Here is a 27,474-nt window from a genome sequence, read left to right on the forward strand (position 1 = left end):
ATCGACTTATTATTATTATAACAATATTTGGCCATTCAAAATAAATGGCAATTTTTTTGCCAAAGATATGTCGTCTCCGCAACAGCATATAAGTGTGATTCTGCATTGATAAACAAGTTTTTTATTCCGTCCATCCCCTCCCGCGATCCCACCCTTGCCTATTTGCCTTTAGCGTTCGACCCGCGCGGTATTAATTAGGGCTAATTGTAGTGCGCTTTTCGTAGGTGGCACCCTTCCTTCCACCTGCTCTACCCCGCCCCCGCCCTTTGACGATGCAGTCCGCTCGAACGACCAAACCCTGGCTTCCGGTGGCCACCTTCAGCACGGCGGCGCGTCCATCCTCGCGAGCAGTCTGAGCTCTGCTCACTCCAAACAAAATAAGGTTGTTCATCATGTTACCCTCACCAAGACTTATCACGATACTGTAAGGTGAGTAATCTTCCGCGATATTCTCAATAATCTTCGACACTTCCAAGCACCTCAATTCTCAATCAGTAACACGAAGATAAGAAAAGAATATTATCACGTCTTTTATATATTTACTTGAATTATAATTAATTTTAAAAAAGTGCAAAATACAATTGTCAAAAATGCATGTTACCGATTGACAGTTAGATATACAATTGATAAGATACACCTGATCTCTACACTGTTTTGAATATACAGGGTGATTCAAAATAATCTGATGTCCTTGCAATGCCATATTCTTGAGCGAATTCTGAGACGATTTTTCCTTTTACAAAATTTTGTCCGAAGCTTAGTTTTCGAGTTATAATTGAAAATAGGTAGCAACTTATGAGTTCGATACAACGGGCAGGCAGGGACGCGCAATGTATAATGAGACTGTCAAGTGTTTACTGTCGTCTCATGACGCAATGCACCGTCCCTGCCTGTCCGTTGTATCGGACTCGTAAGTAGCAAATTATTTTCAATTACAACTCGAAAACTAAGCTTCGGACAAAATTTTGTAAAAGGAAAAATCGTCTCAGAATTCGCTCAAGAATATGGCATTGCAAGGACATCAGATTATTTTGAATCACTCTGTATATATATTTTTTTTTATATTATTATACTGATTGTCAAATATATTTTATGCTTATCTTTGCACTCCGCACGCATCTAAACAACAATTTTTCTTTGCTTTATCATGGCAACTGCAGGAAAAGGAGAATGTTAGTATTTGATTTTAATTTAACTACACATAATACACTGTAATTACTCGTTCCCTAAGTCTCTCTAAGTGTTAAATCTCGCAACGAATTTATCTCCAGCATATCGGACGTGCATTTGGAGAGCAGCGGTAGCGGCAGCGGCAGCGGCGGCAGGGAAACCAAGTCGTCGCTGAGCGTCGAGAGCGGCGGCAGCAGTCGCGGCGGCGGCGGTCTCACGTGGACGCCACCGGCGGGCAGCGCCGAGGGCTCGACACCCACGTGGACCGAGGGCACGCCATCCTTCACCGAGAGCTCCAGCAGCGGCGACATAGGTAAGTTGCTCTACGCGCTCAACATCTACTATGGCTCCTGAAGAGTACTGCCACGAGGACCACAGCTACGTCTTCTTCTGCCGCTACTCCCCCTCTCTTCTGCCTCCTCGAGCATTGTAACGAGGGGATTTACGAAAACATACGTGGACGTCGTTCTCAATTTGCTTTTTAATTGCTGATTATTAACGTAGATCTTTGTTAATATCGGAAAATTGATTTTTTTCCAAAAATAATCTGCTGATTCTATAAATTTCAAGCTTTTTTTTTTAAATATGACACAACAGAATGATAATGTTAACGACCACGTTCGCGATAGTCCTTTGTATCTCATTAATGCGACATTTATACAAATACGACATTACAAAACTGCGAGCTGAACATTATGTATATCGAGTGTTTAGTTCGTGAGAAGATTTAATCTTTCGGGATACTAAACATCATTCTTTGAGTCCGCTACAAAATGTATATACATTATCATCATTAACTTTGCAAACTCGACAAACATCACAATGCAAACAGATATCACATTCCAGTGCCAAATTGGCGAAAGACTTTTTTTGCGCCAATAACAGAACATTATCCGATACCAAAATCCTTATTAACGGCGGAAATATAAAAAGTATAAAATTTGTTAATTAATATATTAAACATTAGTTTAAGATGTAGATTAAACCAATTCTTATATGTTCTATATAACATTTTTATCGATTGTTTACTATGAGACTTTTATTTGCTGTTATCTTTCAAAAGTGAAAGAGATTTTTTGAGATCGAAGCGATATGATCTAATTATATCGAAGTTACACACACACACATATACACACACATGAAACATATGAATGTGAATTAAAGCGCGAAGACTTAGTACCTGTAACTGATGTTGCCTATATGTGGTAGATTGTATTTAAAGATTGTCAATGAGAGAAAGCTATTTTCCTCTCGTTCGATTTTGAATAAAAAAATATTTTGAGCATGAATAATTACAGCACGAATGTGACTGTTGTTAGAAACAATGAAAAGAAGCGCAACCCGATAATCCACGCTTTGCGTGCTCTATCTCGTGCGTCGATTGTAACTGGATTAATTACATTGATAAAAGCAAAGTCGGCCGAATGTGGAAAGAGAGCTATAATCGCAATTAACATTACTCTACCTAGCTCTGTCTAGCTGATTCAGAGGAAGCCTTGTTAAAATGCCTGATAACTTTGCGACAGTGAGAGAGACAATAAAGGAGAAAATACGAAAACACGAAACTTCATTCTCTCGTCACTCTTCATCGAACCCCGTCTACACGCTGATTTTTTTTCTTTACCTATTTTCATCTGTATACATTTTCTGAGCTTCGGATCAGTTGCTTGGGATCGCTGGGCTACGAGATAAGTTCCGATCTTTTTTCTACCTGTACAATCTTTCTCCACTATTGGGTCATGCAAGCAACTAGTTCACACGCTTTACCTCCATGCATAGACAACGCAATTTTTCGAATGCACGATGTTCCATGTTTCGCAATCCGAAGATTGCGAAACCTCAAGAAAGGCGCAAGCTTCATTTATATACAAATGCCACGCATATGCTCTTACATAAAATTTTCATATTGCGATAAAATATCTCAAGATTTCTCAATCTCGCAGCATTTACTCTTAGCTTCTTTTTCCAATATAGAGTTAGTTTGGAGATCACACTATCGCTCGGGATACTCGCTCTCGCCTTTCATTAACAGCAGTCCATGAAGGTTCAACGATATTTTTTGTACTATGACGATAATTTTAGGTTGCCCGACGACGCCGGTCAAAGGTAGTCAACGTCAGGATGACGGTGGAAGAATCGCGGCCACTGTGGAGGAGGCACTAGCGAGTCTCACAACCGAGATGGTAAGTCTTTATTCGTTTTCCTGACCGATCGGACATAAGAAGGTACAGCTGAAGCAATGGAAAATCATGCTTCCTAATATTTTTATCAAATTATACACGTATTTTTATAGCTAAAGTGAATCCATAAAACACAAAAATCAAATTTTGAAATCGAAAAATTAGTTTTATAAGAATTACAGTTTTCTTTGTGCACTTTTTTATTTAATAATTTCACATTTATATTAATTAATTTACAATTTTATCGTGTTATATACAGTGCAAACATCATTTTCTTTGATACAAATCTAATATTGTCGTGATTATCCATTGCCGCTGCTGTATTGTACTTCCACGAACAGACGATTTATACAAGATGGTAAGTTCGCTATCGTCAGTGGCCGATTGATCGGACTTAACGTTTTCCTCGAATGACCGAGTATTACTGTAATCAGTAAATACGAATGGCATATGATGAAAACCTATCCAATGATAATTCCGACACAGAAGTCGGGTCTTTAGTCCCCTTTAACATCCCCGCGAGTGCCTAGGATTTTTCAGGAGTTACAAATCCGTTAAAAATCCGATTAACCGCATGGAGCGTCCCAAGCCAAGAGATATCATTGTGAAATTGAAATAGAGGCACGCGAGAAAATGATACCGCTGTCAACGCTCCGGCGTTCATGCTGAAACCGTTCTGCGTCAACGGTATTCTCCATTACGCTGCGACACGCACTTTATGGAAAAGTAAACAAACGTTTTATCACGGAGACTGATGACTGACGAAACGCGAAAATATGCGCGCAAAACGCAGACGTCACCATGACTTACGCTTGCACGAGTCGCCTTTCGCTGCGCGAAAATCGTGTCGAGCGTATCGGATCGGTTCAATGTGCTATTTCGAACGTAATATTCTTAACGTACGGAGAACGACGTCGTAAACTCGCTTAGAAATCAGGGCGGGAAGCAACGTATCTCGCATAATCGTCTACAATTCATCGGTAGCCAGAATAATTCGAGAGCATTCATCGATTCTTTAAGGGAGAAAGAGAGAGGCTGCGCGAGCTGCTCCCGATATTTTTGAGCACGTACTTTTCTCAGCTTGTAAAATTCATCCCGACAGAAACGAACGGCCGCTTTGGAACGCTCCATGCGAGAGAGTCAGACTGTCTGAACGCTTTGTCTATTTCCCTGAATCAGGAGATACTGCAGCGCGAGTGAATGCACGACTCTCATCCCCTCTCCGCTAATCTTCGTCATGTACAACGTGCTGTTGGGTGATCCGCACCGTCGTAGCGACGAATCTTCGAGAGTGAAAGAAAGAGAGAATGAGCGAGTGAATGAATGCGAAGAAGGTACAGAATGATTACAGACAGCGAAGTTTAACCCTTGATTGGTCGCGTTAGAGCAGGTTGCTAATTAATGTAATTTGCTTTCTGAGCTATACTGGTATTGGTACTCTCTTGTGATGGATTTCTCTTTGCAGAAGAATACGCTTTACTTGTTCAAATTCTTGTTTCTCGTTATGTTCCTCATTTCACCGTTTTCTATCATCTGTTATTCCGCTGTCGATTCCTTTCAGTTTTTCTTGTTTCAATTTTCCGCTTTTCGATTATTCGTATTTACGCTTTCCACCGTAGAGATTGATTTCCAAGACTGATTTGCGACTGGGACTTTTGTAAATATTTTGGTTCGCTATTCCAATTCTAAAAATTCTACTGAAAAAAAACCACTTGATCGATCACGACTATTTAAGGGTTAAAATTGAAGGGTGATACGAATAGCTTCGTCGAGGATCGAGGCGAATACACGATTAATTCTGGATTAAGATTGCAAGTACTGTCGATCGTTCCGTTTTGACAACGCGTTCATGTTTCATTCACTGCGAATGAACGTTTGTACTTAACGCGATTCTCAGCCATTAACACGCGTTCGATAGAGACGTTCGTCTCGATCCGCGATCTATAGTATTAATCCGTTATCGACATGTATATCTGTATACAAAAAATATGGGCGATTATCTCACTCGAGTGTGCTTCCCGATTACGACGAGGGAACACTTTCGATATCCTTATATGGGCATCCTTAAATCTTCCTGGGTATAGGAGAGTCAATATCATTATGGTTACATATTTAACAAAAACGTGATAATCGTCGGCCTACAGTACTCGATAACGCTTTTAACATTGTTCGAAATCGACTCGAGAAGTGACTGAAGTGCCATTTTTTCACTTAAGAAATTTTTATCTAGAAACGTCGCTTTTCCATTCAAAGAAGACTGACAGTAGTGCAAATTCAGTTCTTTCGACGTTATATAGGCGTAAAAAAAACATTTCTTTTATTTGTTTCCAAACGATAAATCCTTGAGTGACCTAATAGCTTGGTAGATGGTGTTGAAAGCTTGTACAGTTGATATAACTTTAACTTTCTCTTTTAAGCTTATTGTTTTACCGTCTTTAACTTCTAGAACGTCGAAAGAATGAAATATTTTGTAGCCCCTTGAAACCAGAAGCTTATTCCGAATCATAGAAAAGTAAGAAGACAAAAGTACCAAAAAAGCCAATTAGATAGGCTATATAAATGTGTCGAAAAAATGTTTCAGAATAATCCAGAAAGAATTAAAAATTAGGAATATCAAGAGATAGAAGATTGTAGCAAATTAAAAAAAAAGGGGGTTAAAAATTGTGAAATGGCATTTCACCCACTTCTAGCCGTTTTCACGCGTATCTACTATCCGCACATATAAACTCATGCGTCTTTTTCCTAATCGAGTCGTCGCCGTCGATAAATTGATATCGTAGGTTTCACTAACACATGAGAGAGGTGTAAAAGGCCGTGCGAAACAATTCATTGTCGATATAATTGATGCACGATGAGAAGGGGGAGCGGCTGTAAATAAAATGTGCTTGCGCATAGTTCGGCTAGCAGAGGGCCCCGCGCGATTCCTTTTTATTGCGATATATAGTTAGTGTTATGTACATGTATCTATATGTGTCTCTGTCTGTCTCTGTATGTATCTATACATACACATATGTACACACACGCAAGACGTGTGTACCGTGTATACATATTATAAATACAACGTGCGTGTACTCGCAATGGAAACGTCTCGAGTTGTTCCTCCCTAATTCTGATGAGTTTCGGATCGTATCATGTACAAAACGGCTTGAGGGAAACAAAAGACACTCACGACTTCGCATTAGAGATAATGAATTTGGTATATTTTAATCGCAGCAAACATAACATATCAGAGAATAACATTGAAATAAAAGAATATTTAATATTTTTACGAAATTTTTCGTCTTTTTTTCTCAGAAACTAATTTTATTTCTATATAATTTTTAAATTTTCTTGTAAATTAATAATTTTTTTCTGATAAGAGATAAAACTATCAATAGATTGATACCGATAAAGTTAAAATCAAAGTCCTTGATAGTGAAAAAATTATAATAACGAAAGTATTTAAAAATATGCAGAATATATGATATTGTTAAATAGAGAAACTTCTGATACTGCAGCGAATTCACGGTGTATAAAATTACGTCTGCAGTGAGACAGACTTAGTTTTTAATTTTCCACAACGTGGTGATTTTTAATTTTCCACGACACTCATCAAAATTAGGATGCTCGGAAATGTTGCCTTGCCTGTATTATACATAACAATACGACGCGACGCGACGCGATAACAATTTGGTGAGGAAAAGGTCTTATAGTGCCGTGTACGTACAATAGATACTCCATAGTAGCAGAGCATACAGATATGTAATCGCGTTGCTATAATAGTACGTGAGAGTTATCGCGAACGTTTTGAAAGGCCAAAATGTTGTTCAATTATACGTATTATTATTAAAAAAAAAACGCTTCTGAACAGTCGATGTAACATTTATGATTGGCGGTAAAATCTCGCCGCATCTCGGTAACAGATCTGCTTTGCAGAATTAAGTCGTCTCCATACTTTATTAATGTATCTTTTATTTGATCGCTATATTCCGTCGCGTATTTTCACGCGGAACGATTTATCGTTCATTGAAGAAGCATTTGAATTCTGTTGATTATCCCAATGAGAAATTTTCTTTGTATCTTTTAGTAGAACGCGTACAACGACGAATAAGAGTAATAATGTTACAAATAATATTTTTATGAGCTAGATTGACTCGTGCTTTATCGGGCAAAATCGATAAAAATCCACGACGATTATTGAAGTTTTACCGTGGATGCAGATTTTACTGCCGAGATAGCTTCATAACACACAGTAGCTTTGTTAACTCGATACTCCGCCGCGGGTATGACTATTATTGTAATTGCTAGGATCCCGATCCCGCGAGAATGTACTAACAGCGTTAGCAACTTTGAAAGTGTGATATTTTTTTAACATATCCCGAGGAATTAAATATTAGAATCTGAATTGATATTGGCGCAGGTAATTTTCATTGATTCGCGTGAAAAATTCAGGGAGGATTATATTCGTAGAGAAGTATGCGTGCGCGAGAAAAGTGCTGTGTTGCTTGCAAAATACTGAGATTTTCCTAACACAATATATGTCCATTGTTTTGTGAAAATAATCGAAAATGTTGTTCACTGCTTTCGAGTTTTTTTTTTTCGATGCGATTTTCAGCGATTATGCTCAAGTGTCGTGTGTGCACGTTCCTTCTCGAATAATAATAAATCTCTTTTGCTGCTACAACGCCATGTGATGTGTTATACGCAGATGTTTCCCTGTGTGTTCCGTGTGTGCTTATACGAAACTTTGAGACTTTGATTCGTGAAATCATCTGTTTTATCATTTTTCAACTATCAATTCATAAATAGGTCAATGTGCTTTATCAAGTTACAAATTTAGCAATTTTTTTTTTGCTATTACATAATTATCCGTTCAAGTTTACCAAATGTGCCAGTTAACACGCCATATATATGACATTACATTCTCTTTATCTCCTGATCCGATCTTGCTACATTCATACTCTGTGAACCACTTCTGATAATTTGCAATAGCAATAAAGATATTTGAAGGTAAACGCTTAATTTTTATTTGCACAAAAAGAATGTGATATACGTGCCAATTTAATATTTTTAATTGGCACTATTGGCGATATACGATTATGGCTCGTCTCCTAATTGGCCCAGTATACACGCATTCCATCTTTTCACGACTACACATGTTTTAACATATTCGGAAATCTTACAGTTGAAAGTAATTTTGGCAGAAATAATTTTTAACAACGATCAGAAATATTGACGCTTTATATTGCATTTGGTTTTTGATGAAAGGTGTGTTTTGAAAAATGGAGATAACGAGTAACGAGTAATTGAAAATGATACAGCGTATATATCTTTCTGTATTCGAATCATTCAGAGACGAACCAGCCAAGGTGGGCATCATCAATTGGAGCAAAGCACATCATTTTCGTTTTATCGTCAGATCAGGATGAGCCTGAAGCGTGGTAGCTCGCACCACGTCGCGATCATGAGGAACATGCAAAAGGCGTTAAATGTTCGACGCCGGGCACCATGACGTACGCACGGTATATCGAAATCAATATAAATTATTCATAACCGTCCGTGATCTTTGATGTCTGCGTATAAACGAGCGAATCTAAAGCTTCAGATCTGAAATGTGGTCAGATTTTATCAAATCACATGACGTTGCAAAGCAAATTATTAACGATTTTATCACGAAGCCGATCTTATGCAGAAATAATTTTAAAGGATACAAATCTATCGATGGGAATTAATGTGTTTAATAATGTGATGTGAAGGTAGAATAATGTTTCGAACATTTTAGTATGCTATACGAGTTTAACAATCTTTTTTAAATTATTATTTAGTTATTTTTTATGAATGTAATAATAATGCATTTGTAAACTCAATGAAATAAGATTCGTAACAAGGAACAAATTAAAGATTAATGTTTTTAAGAAATTTTCATTATTCTTATTATTACCTATTCATTTAACATTGACGTGCTTCATAAATTCAATTATAATGCTACTTAAATATAATAAAATACTCAACTTTCTAATAGAAAATCTAACACCGCACACTATTCGCACTAATTCTGTGCAACATGCGTGCATTTATTTCTATTTTGTGTGCGAAGGAAGTACAATCGCTGAGAATCAAATAAAATAAAAGAATTATATCACAAACATAACTAAATATTGTGAAGATTTGACAAGGCAAATAATGTGGACACGTGTCTATCGCGACCTATTATTTCACGAATCTCTTCCATTTCTGCATTTGCTCGTCTTATTACGTCATCTTAGTAAGATTCTTTTTAGTACTGCCTGAATTTTGTCGGACGTTGAACAGTAAGCCGTATATTTAATTAATTGATAAAATGTAATCTTTAAATACTGCCACTTTCCTAAATCACTAATATTAGAATACAGGTCTATGGGTATGCTTGAATTCAACTCGTGGTAGTATTTAACGATTAACGATTTAGACACCGATTTTTCAATAGTTTAAATCATATTCTGCGACTAGCGACTGACTCTTTTCGAGTACACTGAATCACGAAGCAGACAATGGATTTTCGTTATAAATTCACACACATATTACTGTCATAAAACGAATAGTGTATTATTTTCTGTAATATATTTATCTTTAATGTCTGCAAGGTATCGTAGGAGCTATATTTGATTAGTTTTTGCATTTTCTATTACTCTTTTTTTTTTATCACTAGTTCTTGGATACCAGTCCACATTGCGACTAAAATGACTCTTGGATACTCAAATGAAATTATTATATATACACAGCATGTGTTATATTTGGGAATGGAAGTTGGGTTGAGAAGTCACATGTGTACGGCAATCGATAGCGATGGACTAGTTGTATCGACTTTAAAGCTTGATACTTCATGCATTAGATTTAAGCGAGATATTCGACGCCTTTTTCCTCTTAATTGTTAAACTACAATCTTCGACGTCAATGTTGTTAGAAGGGATATCGTTAATGAGGACTTACGACTCCTAGTCCATTCCTATCTCTGTCGTTTCGAAACTACCACCTAATAATATTAGTTAATTTCAGTAACAGAGCGTTTAATTGTGTTGTCACGAATGGATTGTCACTTAACCAAGATGTTCGGCAATATATAAATATACATATATTATTACTGATATTATTTAAATAAAGTAATTATTCTTACGTTTCTTATTGCTGTTATCGTCGTGTGGTTTATAATATTGGCCCTCGTGCATTATCACATTTCTCACTGCATCGTCTTTTTATTCAGTCACATATTTTTCGATATTAAATCATAAAAATATATATGTTAAAAATAGCACTCTCTGTTAAATATGCAAAAGCTTTATTGAAGGTCAACGTTTAAATTGTTAAAACATTTATCGTTATAAAACATTAAATCGACCATCTGAAGAATTATTATCTGTAGTATTTTATAATCCTCTTGCACCCCCCCCCCCCCGATTCACTTTATTTTTGCTTTATTTTATCGAGTTTCTTATCCTAGTTTTTTTTATTTATCTCCCTTTCAGACTCACCTGTAGACAAGCGAACATGGAGATAGTTATAAAAAAAGTGAAAAGAGAGAGAGAAAGAGAGCGAGACAGACATGATTGCAGAACACAAATACGATTGGCCTGACGGGCAGTTAATGCATTTATAAATCTCTGGTATTAGTATAAAAATGGCATTAGGATCATTAATGTAAGTTCAAATATAGCAATAAGCTAGTGTGCTCGGAACTGTATACACTGAGAGAAAAATTTATTTAATCTAGATTCCATTTTCAAGCAACTAAAAGAAAATACCGCAAGTACAAAATAAAAAAATAAATAAAAATAAAATTATAATATGTTGTAGCATACGCCACTCAAAAAAAGATGTTCCTTTCGATGATTTTTGTTACATGTTATCCGAAAAATTCTAAGAAAAAATGTTTATTAAATATTATTTGTTGTGTAATTTTTAGGCAATATGTTATAAATTTTTAATATTTAACACAATACAAATTTCGAAGTTATCTAAAAAATATCTTCGATATACATCATGCGTGTAAGAATTAAGGTAATTGTTTTCAATTATTTTTTCATATTTTTAGTCTGTCATCTAAAGAAACTCGAGATGTTTTCGAATTTTAATTGTCTCGATCTGTTTTCGGTAAAGAGTACATTACGCTTAAGTTATTTATTTTTTTTTTGCTACCGCGTACTACCTGTTTAAAGGTAATTTCGTGGCTATCGAGTATATGCAACAATAATCGCCTCCCGAAATTGATTTGCAAAGTTTTCGTATATTCGCATCTTTATCGTTCTTAATAATTCTTTAATAATGATTTATTTAAATCTCTTATTTTCAACTCTTATAGTTCCGATGTTATTGTACGCGTGAATGTATCAAGCAGCAGTGTTTTATCTACGCAGATCGTTTTCTTGGGATACATATTGTCCTGATTGCAGAAGATAATTTACCATTCGATAGTGTGCGCGTTTTCCGAGAAATATATATATCCGCGAATCCGCGACGAGCGCAGAGATCGTAAGTGCAGACACATAAATTGCACTGGAAGGTGTTAATGGTAACTAGCAATTACCTCAATTGATGTTGGCATAGATATTCTAATGCGAAGCTTGCCTCAATTGCCGCGAATTAATTGTCGTAACAGGCACATCGCTTCTGTTGCGTGTGCGTATCTCTGTCATTGAGATTATCAAATTCGTCACGATAATCGCGTCATCATGCCATATGTGTAAATACGCTTTCACGAAGCACACATTCTTGCATAAATCAGAGCGTTTTCGATCAAGCCCTATCGATCATCCATAATTTAGCCAAACATGTCATGTGTGCGATAATGTATCAATAGTATTGATAAGTATTCTTCTCTTATATATAACTATTATTTTAAAAAATTTATTTTAAACACTGAATTTTATTGTCGCACTTACGATCTCGCACCTTCCAGCGTTCGAATTTGAGTTTTATATGTGCTAATATAAGTGAATGTGTTTTTTTAAATTTCTTGTTCACGCAGTATCAAAGTTTATAGTCTCTCGAGCTACAAAAAGCGAGGTACCCCGCGCGAATATGATCTAATTTACGGCAGCCAATGATACTCGTAGTCCAAAAATAATTCGAAAGGATTTTCGAATAATAGGTTTAAATTATAGAAAAAGATATCATTAGGATAATATAAGCATAGTGATGCAATAATTGGGAAGAATAAGCGGAACACGGTTATTGACCTCTCAATATTGTGATGCTAATTTATCCGATTATCTGCCTTTATCTCTTTTATTCCAATTCTATTCAAAGTATTCTAATGTTGTCCTAAATCCAAATGTTTAAATTAAAGCTTGGGAAGATAACCATAAAATCGCAAACAAGTAAAAAGTTCAGCATAAGAAAAAATAAATTGCAAGTTACATTACAAATTATATTATTAGATTATAAATTATATTAATTATATCGTACATTCTTTTCATATACAAATGCAACAAATATTTATAATTTTTGTCTTAAAAACCATTTAACGCTGTTATTTTTACTAATTGTTCAATTAATACATCACATAATTCATTGTATGAGAGGTCAATAGCTCTACGCAATATAGTAAATTTAATATATATATATATATATTATAAAATATTAATAAAATTTAATAATAGGAAATATAAAAAGAAGAGTCTTATTACGGTTTCACGTATCGCTCCAATATGGAATAATAGATGAAATGTAATGTGCGATTTAAACGATACTTATGTAAGAACTCGGCACGTAACTTGGAATCATCAAGCGTTGTCTCGACGTTCGTTCTGTACATATTTATAGAAAAATATCGTCTGCATGTATAAAAAAATATATATATATTTATATATATATATATATATATATATATATATATATATATGTGTGTATAAATATAAATTATACACATCTACCAAGACATAGATATATTTATGTAGAATGTTCGGCAAAAAGCGTGTTTTCGTGAACAGATCGGTACTCCTCATTAAAGCAAAATACTTTTTTAACAGAAATGTCAGTGTGTTATAATTTTTTTTTTTTATTTTTAGCGAGCAAATATAAAGTGAATTTAGTGATTTCAATTTTCAATAAAATATATAATTCTGTTCATCACAAATACGCTTATTGTCGAGCACTCTCTATAGCCACGCGATCATGCGTGGAGTCTTGCATTTTCTTTTCTGCGATCTTATCGCGATATCTCGATACCTCATTAGGCGGATACATTAGTCCAGCCCACTGATGTATGATAATGAAGAATAAATTATTGTTGCGTTCTATTTATTTATAACGGAAATAAAATTGTCTTTTTTGTTTACCCGTCAAAAAAAGACCTGAATCTATCCTGTCATATGTGCAACATAATACTAAGCAATTTATTATATTATCGACGAATATTTTTAGGTAAAAATTATTATTGAATCACAGATTGTATGTCATAAATTCCACGACAGAACAGAAGGTGAGTATATGAAATAATACATCAGAAAAAGCATGAACACAACGTAAAAATTTGTCGTATAATTTCATATCACGATGCACTAGCACACAATCCGGCTTTTTAAAATCTGTCTATTCAAGAAAATAATGATATAATTAATATTTATCGCATTAAATATTCCGTGTAAAGCCGACGAATTTCATCATTATCGTTATTAATTAAGATAATTCAACATAATAGTGTTCGATATGCGTCGAAGAAGCTATCTGCGAAATTAACGAAGCAGGATCTAACGAGATGGTGACTCAACTTGCCTGTAAAGGCTTACATCGATGAGACAGAATTAGGACGAAGTTTCAATTTGCAATTGATTGCAATATATTCTGCATAAGGTAAGTGTCATTTTTCAATGTATATTGCTGATCGATAAATTATATTTTAGTCAGATCATTGATTCATAAGGCGAAATTAATCAATCGCCCGATTGATGAAAATGTCATTTTACACCGTGTAATTTACTTTCACTCGAAATATTTCGAATGTAAAAATATGGCAACACGTTGTTATATAACGCTCAGTTCCGTTAAAAATATTTTCTTAATTTGCGGAAGACCTACTTTCCGAGTTTCGAGTTTATCAAGTAATGCATCTGGGAAGTAAGTGGCTTGGTCCAAGAATAATTCTTCCATTCGCAATTATTAGAACCCCTGGAAGTAAGTGGTTTCCATGCCAAGCGAGACTATGATCGCGTTTTCCTAATTTGTAACGGATCGTAATCGCGTACTTTCTCAAACGTTCCGTGCTAGATTCGCGCGTATCTCATCCCGGTGTGCAGTGGAACGACAAGCTCCAAAAACCTTCTAAGACCTAGCGCACTACGAGAAAATATACAGATTTATTGCTTTAAGAGCATTAAATCTTATAAATGTATAATAAGTTTATTGTTTCAAGAATAGTAGAATTCCTTGTCGCATGTGCTTTATTTTAATATAAAGCTATGCTAATTACTTGAGTGTTGCGTTATTGAGAGTAGAAGTATTACATGGTGCTATTTATTTCTAAATAAAAGACGACAGATCTAAATATAGTTTGTATTTTAAAATATAACTTTGCACACGCTATATTAAGATTGCGTATTGGAAAACGCGACAAGCAGACGCCTCGTATTTATCGACTTCGGACAAACATGTTTAAAAAACGTACTCAGGCGAGTATACTCGAGCAAATGCTTCAAGAGACTTGACCGTATATGAGTCAAGGCTGCCGAGAGACCCTTACCTACTTTTTTCTTTTATGGTATCGAACCGGACCGATGACTGTAACTGATGAGATATAACGGCCAATCTTACGCAAAGCGCGTGTCGTGCGCAAAAATTCGTGCAAATTGCGACGCGGCTGTTTGATTAATCGCGAATCTTTTTTTTGTGCAATTCCGTTAATGCGTTTTAAAAAATAAAATCAATCATTCTAGAAAGTCACACTCGCGTTGCCGCAGAACGCACATAGTTTAATATCGCTCGATTTCAAGGTAACGGTTTTGATCGTAAATCGAATTATCGTCACACGATTGTAAAAAGAAGAAGAAAAGCTGAGAATCCGAGTCATAATGGATTGACCATGACACGAGTTAATTCAAGGAGATCGGGTGAGGTATACGTTGACCCGAATGCCAAAATTAACAGCGCTGCCGATTCCTAGCTTTTTATTAAAACGAAGGTATCATTTTTTTCGAGGGTCTACATCAACCTTCTTTTGCCTTCTTATACTCTCACTCCGTTTATAGACAAATCCTGACTCGATGGTTAAATGTCATTCACATGATAATCTCTTTATACGAGTGACTCATGATATGAACGATGTTATCGATGTACTTGATAATTGTATAAGATACAAATGTAATAAAAACAAATTGTAAAATATAACGTGTTTATCAAGTTCGTTATTATATTATATATTAGTAAAAAAAATTAGAAACTATTTATTCTATATTGATTTTATATTTGTGCTATTTCTTTTTTTAGATGAAGAATCAATAAAGTCTTGAAGTCTATCAATAAAAGCCTAAATTTTCAATTAGATGTAACTGAATATTATTTTAATAAAAAATGAAGTAATTTTAGTGATTTATAATGACAATATATGCAGTACCATCACAAAAATTTATTAATTAATAACCGATTTCAAAATCATAAAAAAGCTATTGGCAAATGATAGAGCTAGGATTTCTATATGACTAAAAATAGTGATCTGCTGAAAGATACGTATTTTTATGTTGAGTTACTTTCCAGCAAAACCTGTCAAAATTATCGCGTGGAACAATCGCGGGCGTTCCTTATAAATACAAAGTATCGTTTAGAGTATTTCGTTCTGACTTTGATTCCGTTCGAGTTTCACCGACTCTTTTCTACGTGAACTAAAATCGCTCTGCGGCCGAGCAAATAACGCTCAGCTTCGTGCTTTTTTTTCTGTTCCGTTTTCCGTAGTATCCTGAATTCTCCCGCATCGAACATCCTCGAAATAAAGCGCTCAGCGTGCACGCATTTACGCACATCCGACGTTTGCGCGTTCGTGATCTAAAGATAATACGCCGCGGCAGCGTTTTCACGAATTCGTATATAAAGAAACGAGGGATATACGCTGCTGGTGGCACACGATAATGGTAGGGATCGCATACGGCCTATGTCATCCTCGACGATCTCGAGGAGTACCGCGAGAAAGTGGGAGCCGCTGCGAGTTCTGAGCGCCTCTCCGTCACCCAGTCGTGACTTAGCCCGCAGGTCGGACGCATCTCGAACGACGAATACGAACGTGAGTACTTACGTGTGAGTATCCGTGGTACTCTGTATATATTTGATCGAGAAGAACCGTGTTGTGAAACACGAATGCTACAACATTAACATCCGCCAGGAAACCGCGATCGTCTTGCAAAAAAAAAATCTTCTCTGCGGGAAGAAGCATGGTATCCGTGTGTAAATAGTGATAAGTAATATTTTCACAAGAACCTGTTTGTTGTGGCAACATATTCAGCAGACAACTTGTAAATGTCACTTATCATCGTTTACATACGAATTATCCACTTCAGCAGATTTCGTTAAATTATAATAAATACGCGCATGAAAAATGAATATTCTTGCGATTTTTACAGAGAACAATTAAAAGTTTGGTACGTACAGAAACAACACTATTTTCTACGGAAAAAATTTTATAAAAAGATTGATTATCTGTAAAGAACAGAAGTGAATCTTCAACTCAACGATAATTAAATTTCAGTTCACGTAGAAAAAAGCGACTTCGAGTCAGTATGGAATTCGCAATTCTTTCCGAATTATTTTTAAGATCGAAGATCGGTATTCGTGCATTTATATTTCGAAGAGAAAGAGAACCATCTTGTGATTATAAAGTATATTTCTTTCGTATTTGAATGCATAAATTAAAGAGGAATATTTTCTGTGTACGCTTCGCAAAAATTGCAACGTATGAATATTTTTACAGAATCTTAATTAGGACAATAAAGCATCCGTCAAAACATGCATACGCAATGCATACGTAATATGCATAACCAAAATAAAAATATAGTAATGTCCAACTTTTTGCAAAGTACGCAAAATACGTGTAAAGAAACTCGCTGTCACTCTTTTAAATAAATTTGAACAGTGTGTAAATGAGCTTAAGATAAAATATTGAAAAATAGAAAAACAAATTTACGTGCATAAAAATTAAAAACTTGAATGTGATTTATAGAATACGATTTATTATCAATGAATTAAATTAATATGCCAATATGTGAATATAACTTAGTTAGTTTATTTAGTTATTGATTTTCATTGGATCTGGTTTTAGTATTTATTATTTATATACAACTAAATTTGTGTATGTTATGCATAAATTTGGGCATTACTATACGTATAATAGAAAAATTCACTCACCAGTGTTGCATCGACATCAGCTATACCTGAAACAATTTTATGAAGTTATTAATTAAAATTTAATAATTATATTTTGTACTATATCTGATTATAATTCTTAAAATTTATTAATTTAGTTAAATTTGTTATTATAACTAGAAACAAATCAAAATTATCTTAATTTAATATTTCAAAATAATTTGTTTTCCACAAAAACTAAATGACTTTGGCTGACAACATTTTTGTAGCTATTTCTTTATCGTATCAGTTAACTAATTTTAACAATTGTTTGAAGAACAAACTGAATTTACTCACCAGTCGATGTTCGTTGTCCGGCCTCGCCAGCTTTTGCATTCAAGTTGACATCCGGCCGAGGGCAACTCCAATCTTGAAGACACTTGCGATACACATCGACCGGAAAACGTGACTAATTACGATTGCGCGCGATATATTAATAACTATCTCCTGATACTTTCGACACTCCCGTTTTTCCGCACTCCCGATTTTCGTTACTTTCGATTTTTGACACTCTCGCACACTTCGGATTTTCGGAATTTTCGATATACGTTATCACGATCATCGTCCGCAACATTCGCCGCCGTAGGCGCGAGTAAAAGTACACGGGATTGCGATACGTATCCAACTTTGCAACACGAAGACATGAAACAAATATACAACTTGACCTTCAATGAGCCCTGTAGACACGCCGGCCGGCACAATGTGCACAGCTATGTCGAAAAATACAACTGATTAAAAAACACAGCGCACGATATATTATAAATTTCCTAAAAAACTCTTCTCTTTATATTTTTCTTCTAATATTTTTACAATTACTTCAAAATCAGCAATTATCGGTCCATAAAAAGATGATAATTGGCTAAATAGTTGAATTTATTATTATATTTATTAGTAAAAGTTAAATATAAATGTAAATTCAAATAATAATAAATATATTATTGCAATGTATTTTGTTCCTTGTTTGTCAAACTCGGAGAAATCTTTGTTGTATAAAAAATTAATATTGCTAATATAAGCTAAAAGATCAATCAATATTGCAGAAAGAATGCACGTTATCTCTGAATATTAATACTAAATATACTAAAAAATACTCTGTCAATTACTATAAATTATTATAGCTATAATTATTATAGATAACTCACGTAAAAGTTGCGAATCGCTCAAATGAGATTGAAATATTGCTATTAAATATTGAACACACGCAACTAATTACAATAATATAAATATATGATATAATAGTTGGTATTTTCGACATTTATTTTTATCTGCAATTCATTTTTTACGTACAAAGTTAACAAGAAACACACGCGATTTCGATACATCCTGATGTTAATAATTCACGGTGTACAATAGCGTGTGAAGTTTTATTTGATTGCAACTCATTTGCAGCAGATACTGAAACATTCGAGTCATATATCGTCATATTAATTGATGCAATAATCGCAAGTCATTTTGTTTGGCACTATTACAATTCATTATTATGCGATTCGCTTTTTAGATTAACAGAAAGAGATATTTCTTAACAGATCTTAACAGATCTTTCTTAACAAAAAGAGATATTTCTTGTACCTTATAATTTCAATATCATAGAAAAATTTTTTCATCGATGATATACGCAATGAAATAAATAACATGATTTTAACTTTACATCGCATTATTCAATAGAAATTTCAATATCGTTACAAACTTTGAAAATATATGGCTACTTACTATAAGGCGTATAGTCTTGCGGCACATTCATCTTCAGTCGCAGTTTTTACGGTTGAAATCACGAGAAATACATGGAGCGATTTCGGTGTGTCTTGACGCTAACAATTTGCGACGCAAAATGGCTTTTATGGCGCGAAATTTTCATTGATTGCGATTCATATGCAGTAGCGCTGAAACATTCAAGACATATAATATTGCCAACTTAATGAATGCAAAAAATGCAAGTCACATTTGGTCACTCTCAAAATTTGTTATTACACACAATTTACTTTTTAGACATGGCAAATAGCAAGTTTTTAATGTACTCTACTTTATTTATATTGTATAAAAAATATTTTTTTGTCGATAATATGCTAGGCGAGAGATAACCTAGCTTTTTAATTGTACTTTACATCGTTAGACAGAGACTCAAATATTATTACAAATATTGAAAATATGCGATCACTTACGATAATTCGGAATAGAGTATTGCAGCCAGGATATTTATTTTCAGTTGCACATTACTTTTTACGGATGAAATCCTGAAAAATACATGGAGTGATTGCGGTATATCCGAACACGACTCGCGGCGCGTAATGGCTGGCGCAGGAAGTATTGTTCGATTGCGATTTACATATATCGAATGTCGATTCGATAATTGATTCGATATCAATTAAATTTATATGTTGGTAAAATTGCTTTCTTAACCCAAAATATTCATAAACAGTTTTATTTTTTACACATAATCAGAAAGATTTTTAATCAGTTTTAACGAGACTTTCTTTTAATAGAAATTTAAATGTTTCTCTCCGTAAGTACCTAACGTTTTAGAAGTTTCATTGTGACTTTGACTTTGCCCGAATTTTGCCAACGGCCGAGCATTGTGCCTTTTTCTACTCCTGGCTGTTTTCCTCGACATTCTGAAATTCCCTCTCGCCGATTATCGTGAAAATAGAGCGCTCGGCACGTATGTCGTTCGCGCGTCCACGATCTAAAGATAATTCGCGGGCGGTGGCCTGGTGTACATTTTCACGGCTCCGGACGAGAGATATACGCCGATGGCACGTAACAGTGGTAGGGATCGCGGGAAGCCTATATCGTCCTCGGCGATTTCGAGGAGCATCGCGAGAAGGTGGGAGCCACGGTGAAGCGAGTTCTGAACGCCTCTCCGTCGCCCAGTCGTGACTTAACCCGCAGGTCGGACGCACCTCGGACGACGAATACGAACGTGAGTACTTTCGCGCGAGTACCCATGTGGTATCTTATACATATTTGATCGAGACAAGCCGTATTCTGATCAAGGAGCACGCTACTGCATCACTAACGTCCGCGAAGCAACCGCGATTGCCCTGCATTTTAAATAGTAAAATAAAATTTTTTTTGTGGAAAAAAGTGTAATATTCTTGTGCAAATAGTGGTAAATGATATTTTTGCAAGATCTTGTTTGCTATAATAAGATATTCAAAAGATAACTTGTAAATGTCACTTACTATCGTTTACATACGAATTTCCCAGTTTTAGTAAATTCCAATAAATTTTATTTAAGTAAGTATACTTATAAAATTAGTATACTTGTAAAGGACAAAAATCTTCGCGATTTCCTAGAAGAACTTTGATGGTGTGCATAAAAAGACTATTATTTTCCATGGGAAGAATTCCACGTACAACGAGAGTGGTACCTGTAAAGAATGGACTTATCTTCAATTCAGCAAGGATTTGATTTTAGTACACATAAAAAAGAACGCTTTGATTGAAGTAGAATACGTGATTCTTGTTTAAATTATTTTTAAAACCGGAGATCGGTATTCAGGTTTCGAAGAGAGTTATTTTAAAAGTGTCGCATCAATAAATCATACTACCGAACATTAATATTGATACTATTGTATAAATCAATCTTAATAGTCTCGAACAAACAAATAAACTTTTAAAATGCGATAAGAATAAAACATTGCTAGGTCAGGTCTATAATTAATGACATTTAAGACTCTTCAAGTTAAAAAAATAATTTAAAGTTTTTTATGAGCAAAGTTAATATGTAAAAATCATACATAAATTCTTTTAACAAAACAGCAAAAATCTTTGAAATTTTACGACGTCATTTAAAGAATCGATATCACTTAACTGTACCTTGATGTAGAGATATCACATGGAAGATAAATGATTATATGCTGCCATCTAAAAGAATGAGTTAATCATCATTAAACAATAAATGACGTATGTCACTAGGGATAAAAAGTGAAGTAACTCAATTATTGCATCGACGATGAGCACACATTAGCTTCGTTCTTATTTTAGAACTCGTTGAACAAAATCGCACACACTAATATGCAATTATCAAACGTGTCATATAAAATGTAAATTACGTTTTTAAAATTTATAGAACTTCTTAAAAAATAAATTATACTTGTAAGTAAAATTTGACAGTAATAAATTATTATCTAATTATATTATTTAAAGTAAAAAAATACTACACAAAGCACAGCTACTAAGTTTGTGAATTAGTTATTAAAAGTGCTATGTAATTTGTATTACATTTAATAAAATGGCACATTTATAACTCATGATCATAAAAAATAAGTAAAATGTTTTCGCAGAAACAGAATACGATATCACGATAATGGATTGCCATAAACTAAGGTCTTACCTTCCGGAATGCAGTGACTCATAAAGATATTTTTTTCATGTTCACATTTAACCGCTGCGACAACATTGTTCGCACTTCCGATCTCGTTCCTTCGTGATACAGATATGAATCTTTTTCACGCATTCGATGACATTGTCAAGCCAAGCGTGTTTTATCTGAGAAATAAGCCAGTGTTACTAACAATTTACAATATATGTTATCATGAAAAAAAAAATATTATTGCCACTTCAATTATATATATTTAGAATTATATCATCAAAAATATTGATGAAGTATTGATTATAATCATATCAAGTTTCTCTGAAAATAATTGTGTTTCCAAAACAGAATTCAGATAAAAAATAGTAAATCCAAAGTATAAGAATAAAATAAAATTTTCCCATTATCACGTAATCTAATAGAAAGAATCTAGGTCTGCATAATATAAGACAAAATTAATAAATATAGTAAACTTTTCTCTGGAGTTAATAATATGAAGAAATTACGTCTGTAAAAGCATAAGCTGAAAAATTTTTTCCTAACAATACTTAATATATAATAATTTTATTTTTCTTTGCCTATTGTTTTGTAATTGAAAAAGTAAACATTATCAATTATCAGTTTGAAAAAATAAGCGATTGATCGGCACGCGTGCAATAATTTTTCCTCCAAGCGTAACAGGACACCGCTGAGTTAAGTTACTTGGTCGGTGCGTTTAGGAGTCAGCGATGTCCGCTATGCGTAACCCGAAATGGTTCGGCCGGCAGCAGGCGGCAACGATTCTTGCCGCTCTCTCTCCCTCTTAATGTGTAAAAATAACCATCGGTCGCGATACGCGCGTTTTTGGATCTGTGGAGCATACATCTCGACAAATCAAATTTCAGTAGCCTTCTTCGATTCCACTTTCGATCTTGTGCGAATAAGTAAACACGCGAATTTTTTTTTATCATGTTTTTATTAATTATCATCATGATTATGACTCAGAATTTTTATTTATAAATTATTCTATCGACAAAGAGAATACAAGAGAGATCAAGCTCAACAAAATTCTAATCATTTCATAAACATAAATAATTATAATTATATGTGGTATATTGATAATAGCATGCCTCGTTTAATTTCGCAGAATCTTTCAGCTAGTGTTTCTGTTTCTTCGAACATCTGACAAACTCCATTTCCCTTTCGTTCCTCGCTTACCCTGCATCTCTGATTACCAACGAGCTTGGAATCCTGTGCATATTCGCTCGGGCAGAAGTTAGCAATGACGCGGAGATGCAGTTCCACCGTGCAATTTCAGTGGCGCAGGAATAGAATTTCTGTAATTTGATCTTCTCAAATAAAAGTTCTGAGTAATAATCATAATATTAATCAACGAAAACAGGATAAAAAAATTTTTGTATATTTATATATCAACATTTCCCTGTTCTAGACAATAGATTGAAATAAATCATGATGATCCCACCATTGCATTTTAAACCATGTGACGAAATCATCTCAAAACAGTTACAAGTCTCTTTAAGTTTATTCGTAGCTACTTAAAATGATTTCATCGAAGGAGGTGAATGACGCGCGTGTCCCTGACGCATCTTCGTCCTTTTCGTGCCGTAGAAATGTCTCGTCGTTCGAGAATAAACCGCGGACGGATACTTGTTCCCGGTGTGCATGGGAATCGCATACCTGAGCAAGGTGACGTCACGAGACAGCGAAGCGTGGATGTTGATATCGCTCGTGCGCGCGCGAACCTTTCTTCACGGCCCGGGCTTTCCTCCTCAGCGAGAAGCCGGCTCTATAAATAGGATATCCGGTGACTCGCTAATTATACACCTATGCACGCCCATTTCCCGAATGGCAAATTTGCGCGAAAAGGGCCTTGGAACTTTCTTGATTTCGAGAGCGGCATGATCGACGCAAAAATCTCTTTTCCACGCCATAAGGGTTCCTCCTTCGTATCCTTGAAATACCGTCGTAAATTGCTGCGGAAGGATAACGGATCCGATCGCACGGACGATTGTGGTATATCTATCCGGTCGGTCAACATGCGAGGAGGTTGCAGGCCGCATACCTTTGCAGGGAAAGAAAATTGCTGTCTGTAAAAAACACAACATAATTAATTAAAGTGATTTAGGATTCAGTTAATGCAAGATAAAAAAAAGCGAAAATGCAAAGAGCAGAAATCTCATTGCTAATTGGATGACTTTATAAAAACTAATTAACGATCTTTTTTGACAATAAGTCATTATTAAATAAAGATAATAAATCTTTTTAAGTGCGAAATAGCGTGGTAAAATGCAACATTATTTTTTAGTTTGTGTTCATATAATAATTCTTGTCATCATAAAAAGCATTTTTGCGAAGAGTTAATACATTGCAATTATAATGATTTTAATTTAAATATTTTTTATAGCTCGCTATAATTATAAAAAATATATTTTGCATCGACATCTCAACTTGTATTAATTGGATATAAAACAAATATCGTTCTATTTCTTAATAAAAAAAATGTGTCAAAAGGGCAGTAAAGTATGCATTTTTCAATTGACACCCGCACTTTTCGAATATTTGTTTATAATTGTATTATTTTGCAGATTTTCTTCTAGTGAACGAGTGAAGAGACACAAACGCCACCATGGACGCGATCAAGAAGAAAATGCAGGGAATGAAGCTGGAGAAGGACAACGCGATGGATCGCGCGTTGCTCTGCGAACAGCAAGCTCGTGACGCGAATGCACGAGCCGAAAAGGTAAACACAAAATAAATAAATAATTACTCGCCATACGGCCACAACTTGAGGATCGATTACGATCAGTTAAATTATGACGATGCATTCATAAACTAATTGTGATAGCGTCAAAAAATAATAAAATATTTTGTTTTATACAGGCTGAAGAAGAGGCTCGTGCCCTCCAAAAAAAGATCCAGACCATTGAGAACGAGCTCGATCAAACTCAGGAGGCTCTTATGCAGGTCAACGCAAAATTGGAGGAGAAAGACAAGGCTCTGCAAAATGTAAGTTAAACAAATAGTATTATTACTAAACAAACAAAATATTCGGCATTGTTGCCTTAGTCAAGCAAAGAGTGAATTTAATTTATCAATTATTTTCTCTTAATGGTTGATCGCAAAGATCAAATATTTGTACATTATTCGACACTGAACTTTACTTACGTTTTTCAAGTGTCCACTTACGTTCAGAGGACTCAGTTTACCTCAAACTATTTATATGTCTGTGAAATACGAAATCTAGAAATCAAAAGATTCTCCGATCTTTGAAATTGCGAAAAGGGTTATTTGATCTTCGCATTTCGAGGTACGATCAAACTTTTGAATAAGAAAAACAGGAAAATCTTTAAACTTTGTGCAGTGAAATGTATCTCGAGTAGATAATTTACCTAAAATAATCATCAAACTGTCATACTTACGAAAAACTTGGAAACTCGGTCTTAATTCGCATTTTAAACATTAATAACAAACTTGACAACCGGGGACCTCCTAACCCTAAGGGGACTGCAGCATCAGCAGTGATCCAAATTATCGACAATGCATAATGCATATAAAATGCAATCATTCGCCAATCGATGGCGTTACTTGCTTGCGCAAGCGCGACCTTCACCGTAGAGCGGCGCCTCCGCTCGTTCTTTGCGAACAGTCCGTTCGTGATACTCGTCGCTTCCGCTTCTCGGCTCGGAAATCTTCGGTTCTCCCTACCCACGTTGTTTCCACCGCGTGGAGGGGACACGCTCAAGGGAGACAGACACAGCGCGTGCAGTGCACGGCGCAGATCGTCGTGTCTCATGTCTTACGTACGCGTATGTTCTCGCGCGGCGTGTACGATACACAACACCGGTATACTGCACAACGTCGCATGTGACGCGGGGAGAGCGTGCACTACAGATCAGTGACAGACAAGATGGCGGAGTGTCTGGTGCAGTGGTAGTAGAGCGGTGCATCGAACTACGTCAACGTGTGTAACGAGGGTTAGGTGCAGCGGAGGCTTGACAACAGCTGGACGCAGCATGGAGCGCGCACTCTCGGCGACAACAAGACGCCGCGGTCACCAGCACCATCCGCGGCACACCACGCGACGACGTCTCGACGCTTCCAGCAGAGGACCCGCGCAGTGTGGCCCTGCTGGTACCAAGGATACCACCGCGTCCGCCGGCGATGAGACGTCGCTCGAGCGGACGGCGGTTGACGCGATCGAGAGTCGTCTCGGCACGACGGACCCTAGCTTATCAGCTGTACCGAAAATACTCGGTCCGCGGTGGTCGACGCGGATCAACGAAATCGTGACGAAGAACTCGAAGACCGATGCCATCGTCGAGGACGACGGCAGAGGCGAGGACGTCCGACAGAGGCTCGCGCAGTGTAGCCTGGACGTTCCCGCGCCTGGCGAGAGCAAGAACGCCGAGCGCGATGAGAGGACGAACGACCTGACAAGCAAGAAGTTGTCTTCTCGGTCCAGTCCACGTGGTACCAGCACTCCCGAAGAGGAGATGAGTCCGCGGAGCAAAACTAGCTCGCCCGAGCCTGAGCACGCGGTCGCGAGGGCTCGCGGCGATGGAAATTCGGACGACGAGTCGGCCAACGTCGAGGAGGACCCCGAACTGGCGGAACTGGCCAAACTACGTTGTCCCAGCGAGCGAACGGAAGTCCAGGCCGAAAGGGAGGCCCGCAGGCGAAAGAGATGCGCCGACTATCCAGGACTCGCCTTCGGCTGTTCTATATTCTCCAGCGACACGATGATGAAGTTCAGTCTGATAAAGAATGAACTGCAGAATATCATGGGCAATCAGCTGAAAAGGGTCAGTATCGCTGTGTAACAATAAATGATGTGCGGGTAGGTAAACGCGGTTTCAAGGTCATCGCGTGGCGAGACTTTTGATAGCGTGGGTCAAGAGGTCCTCGGGGTCGGGTGATAATTCGGCAAAAACGGTAACCCTGAAAACTTTTTCCTATCCTTGAAAATTTTTATCCTAAAGAATTAATAATAATTAAACCATAAGCTTAATAAAAGCATAAATTTGTGCTTTACACTGATGATCAATTGAAGGAGATGAAGCGTAGATAAAGATAGTATATAACATTTGTAACAATTTAGAATCATTGCGTTCAAAGAGAACAGATGACCGCGGTAACTCAATGTTATTAGATCTTTCATTATAGCGATAACATCTTGAAACATTACTAGTACATTAAGCTGTTCGTTCTCTCTGAACACTATTGCAACATTCAACTGATAATATGATATGATGCAGTGTAAAATAATACTTTCAGTAATACCTCAAATTTTACAAGCTTGCAATGTTATATCCTTTATCTATTTATCTACCGCTTCAATTATTGATTGGTTGATTTTTAAAAAGCTAATGAAATTATTTTTCAATTTTTTGTTTATGACAGCTTGAAAATACTGTTGTCATAGTGCAAATTACAGGTTATATAAACATTGTCATTGATAAGTATCATGAATAAACG

At 35.9% G+C, this 27,474-nt stretch overlaps 3 protein-coding genes and 1 long non-coding RNA gene across 32 annotated transcripts in view; 2 read left to right on the forward strand and 2 right to left on the reverse strand.

Annotated features, from left to right (window-relative positions):
* The window catches only part of LOC105675097 (Phosphatidylinositol 4-phosphate 5-kinase 59B), a 32,992-nt gene extending 19,351 nt beyond the window's left edge, over positions 1-13,641 (forward strand). For 6 of the 11 annotated variants that reach the window (XM_067355152.1, XM_067355153.1, XM_067355154.1 and 3 more), the window contains 4 exons: positions 225-429; positions 1,272-1,483; positions 3,253-3,353; positions 8,683-13,641. In XM_067355152.1, the coding sequence (XP_067211253.1) occupies positions 225-429; positions 1,272-1,483; positions 3,253-3,353; positions 8,683-8,841 (677 nt within the window). In that variant the 3' untranslated portion in view covers positions 8,842-13,641. Of the gene's footprint in view, positions 1-224; positions 430-1,271; positions 1,484-3,252; positions 3,354-4,452; positions 8,345-8,682 lie in introns of those variants that run through there. The other 5 variants (XM_067355161.1, XM_067355162.1, XM_067355156.1 and 2 more) reach the window with 4 other exon arrangements.
* Positions 1-18,346, reverse strand: part of LOC105675100 (cuticlin-3) — a 132,625-nt gene extending 114,279 nt beyond the window's left edge. For both annotated transcript variants that reach the window (XM_067355166.1, XM_067355165.1), the window contains exons 1-2: positions 17,985-18,346; positions 17,691-17,716 (exon numbers count right to left, since the gene is read on the reverse strand). The gene's annotated coding sequence lies outside the window, so the exon portion shown is untranslated. The remainder of the gene's footprint in view (positions 1-17,690; positions 17,717-17,984) is intronic.
* The window catches only part of Tm1 (tropomyosin 1), a 41,336-nt gene continuing 30,292 nt past the window's right edge, over positions 16,431-27,474 (forward strand). For 4 of the 18 annotated variants that reach the window (XM_067355172.1, XM_067355174.1, XM_067355173.1 and 1 more), the window contains exons 1-3: positions 20,448-20,604; positions 24,585-24,739; positions 24,880-25,005. In XM_067355172.1, coding sequence (XP_067211273.1) covers positions 24,626-24,739; positions 24,880-25,005 — 240 coding nt within the window. In that variant the 5' untranslated portion in view covers positions 20,448-20,604; positions 24,585-24,625. Of the gene's footprint in view, positions 16,587-20,447; positions 20,605-24,584; positions 24,740-24,879; positions 25,006-25,658; positions 26,802-27,474 lie in introns of those variants that run through there. The other 14 variants (XM_012371920.2, XM_012371923.2, XM_012371919.2 and 11 more) reach the window with 12 other exon arrangements.
* On the reverse strand, positions 21,477-24,587 carry LOC136999949 (uncharacterized). The gene is made up of 3 exons (XR_010890265.1): positions 23,677-24,587; positions 22,021-22,175; positions 21,477-21,551 (listed from the first exon to the last, which is right to left on the reverse strand). It is a non-coding gene; the product is annotated as an uncharacterized lncRNA (long non-coding RNA).

This window comes from Linepithema humile, chromosome 5 (genome assembly GCF_040581485.1).
Source record: "Linepithema humile isolate Giens D197 chromosome 5, Lhum_UNIL_v1.0, whole genome shotgun sequence".
Classification (NCBI taxonomy): Eukaryota; Metazoa; Arthropoda; class Insecta; order Hymenoptera; family Formicidae; genus Linepithema; species Linepithema humile.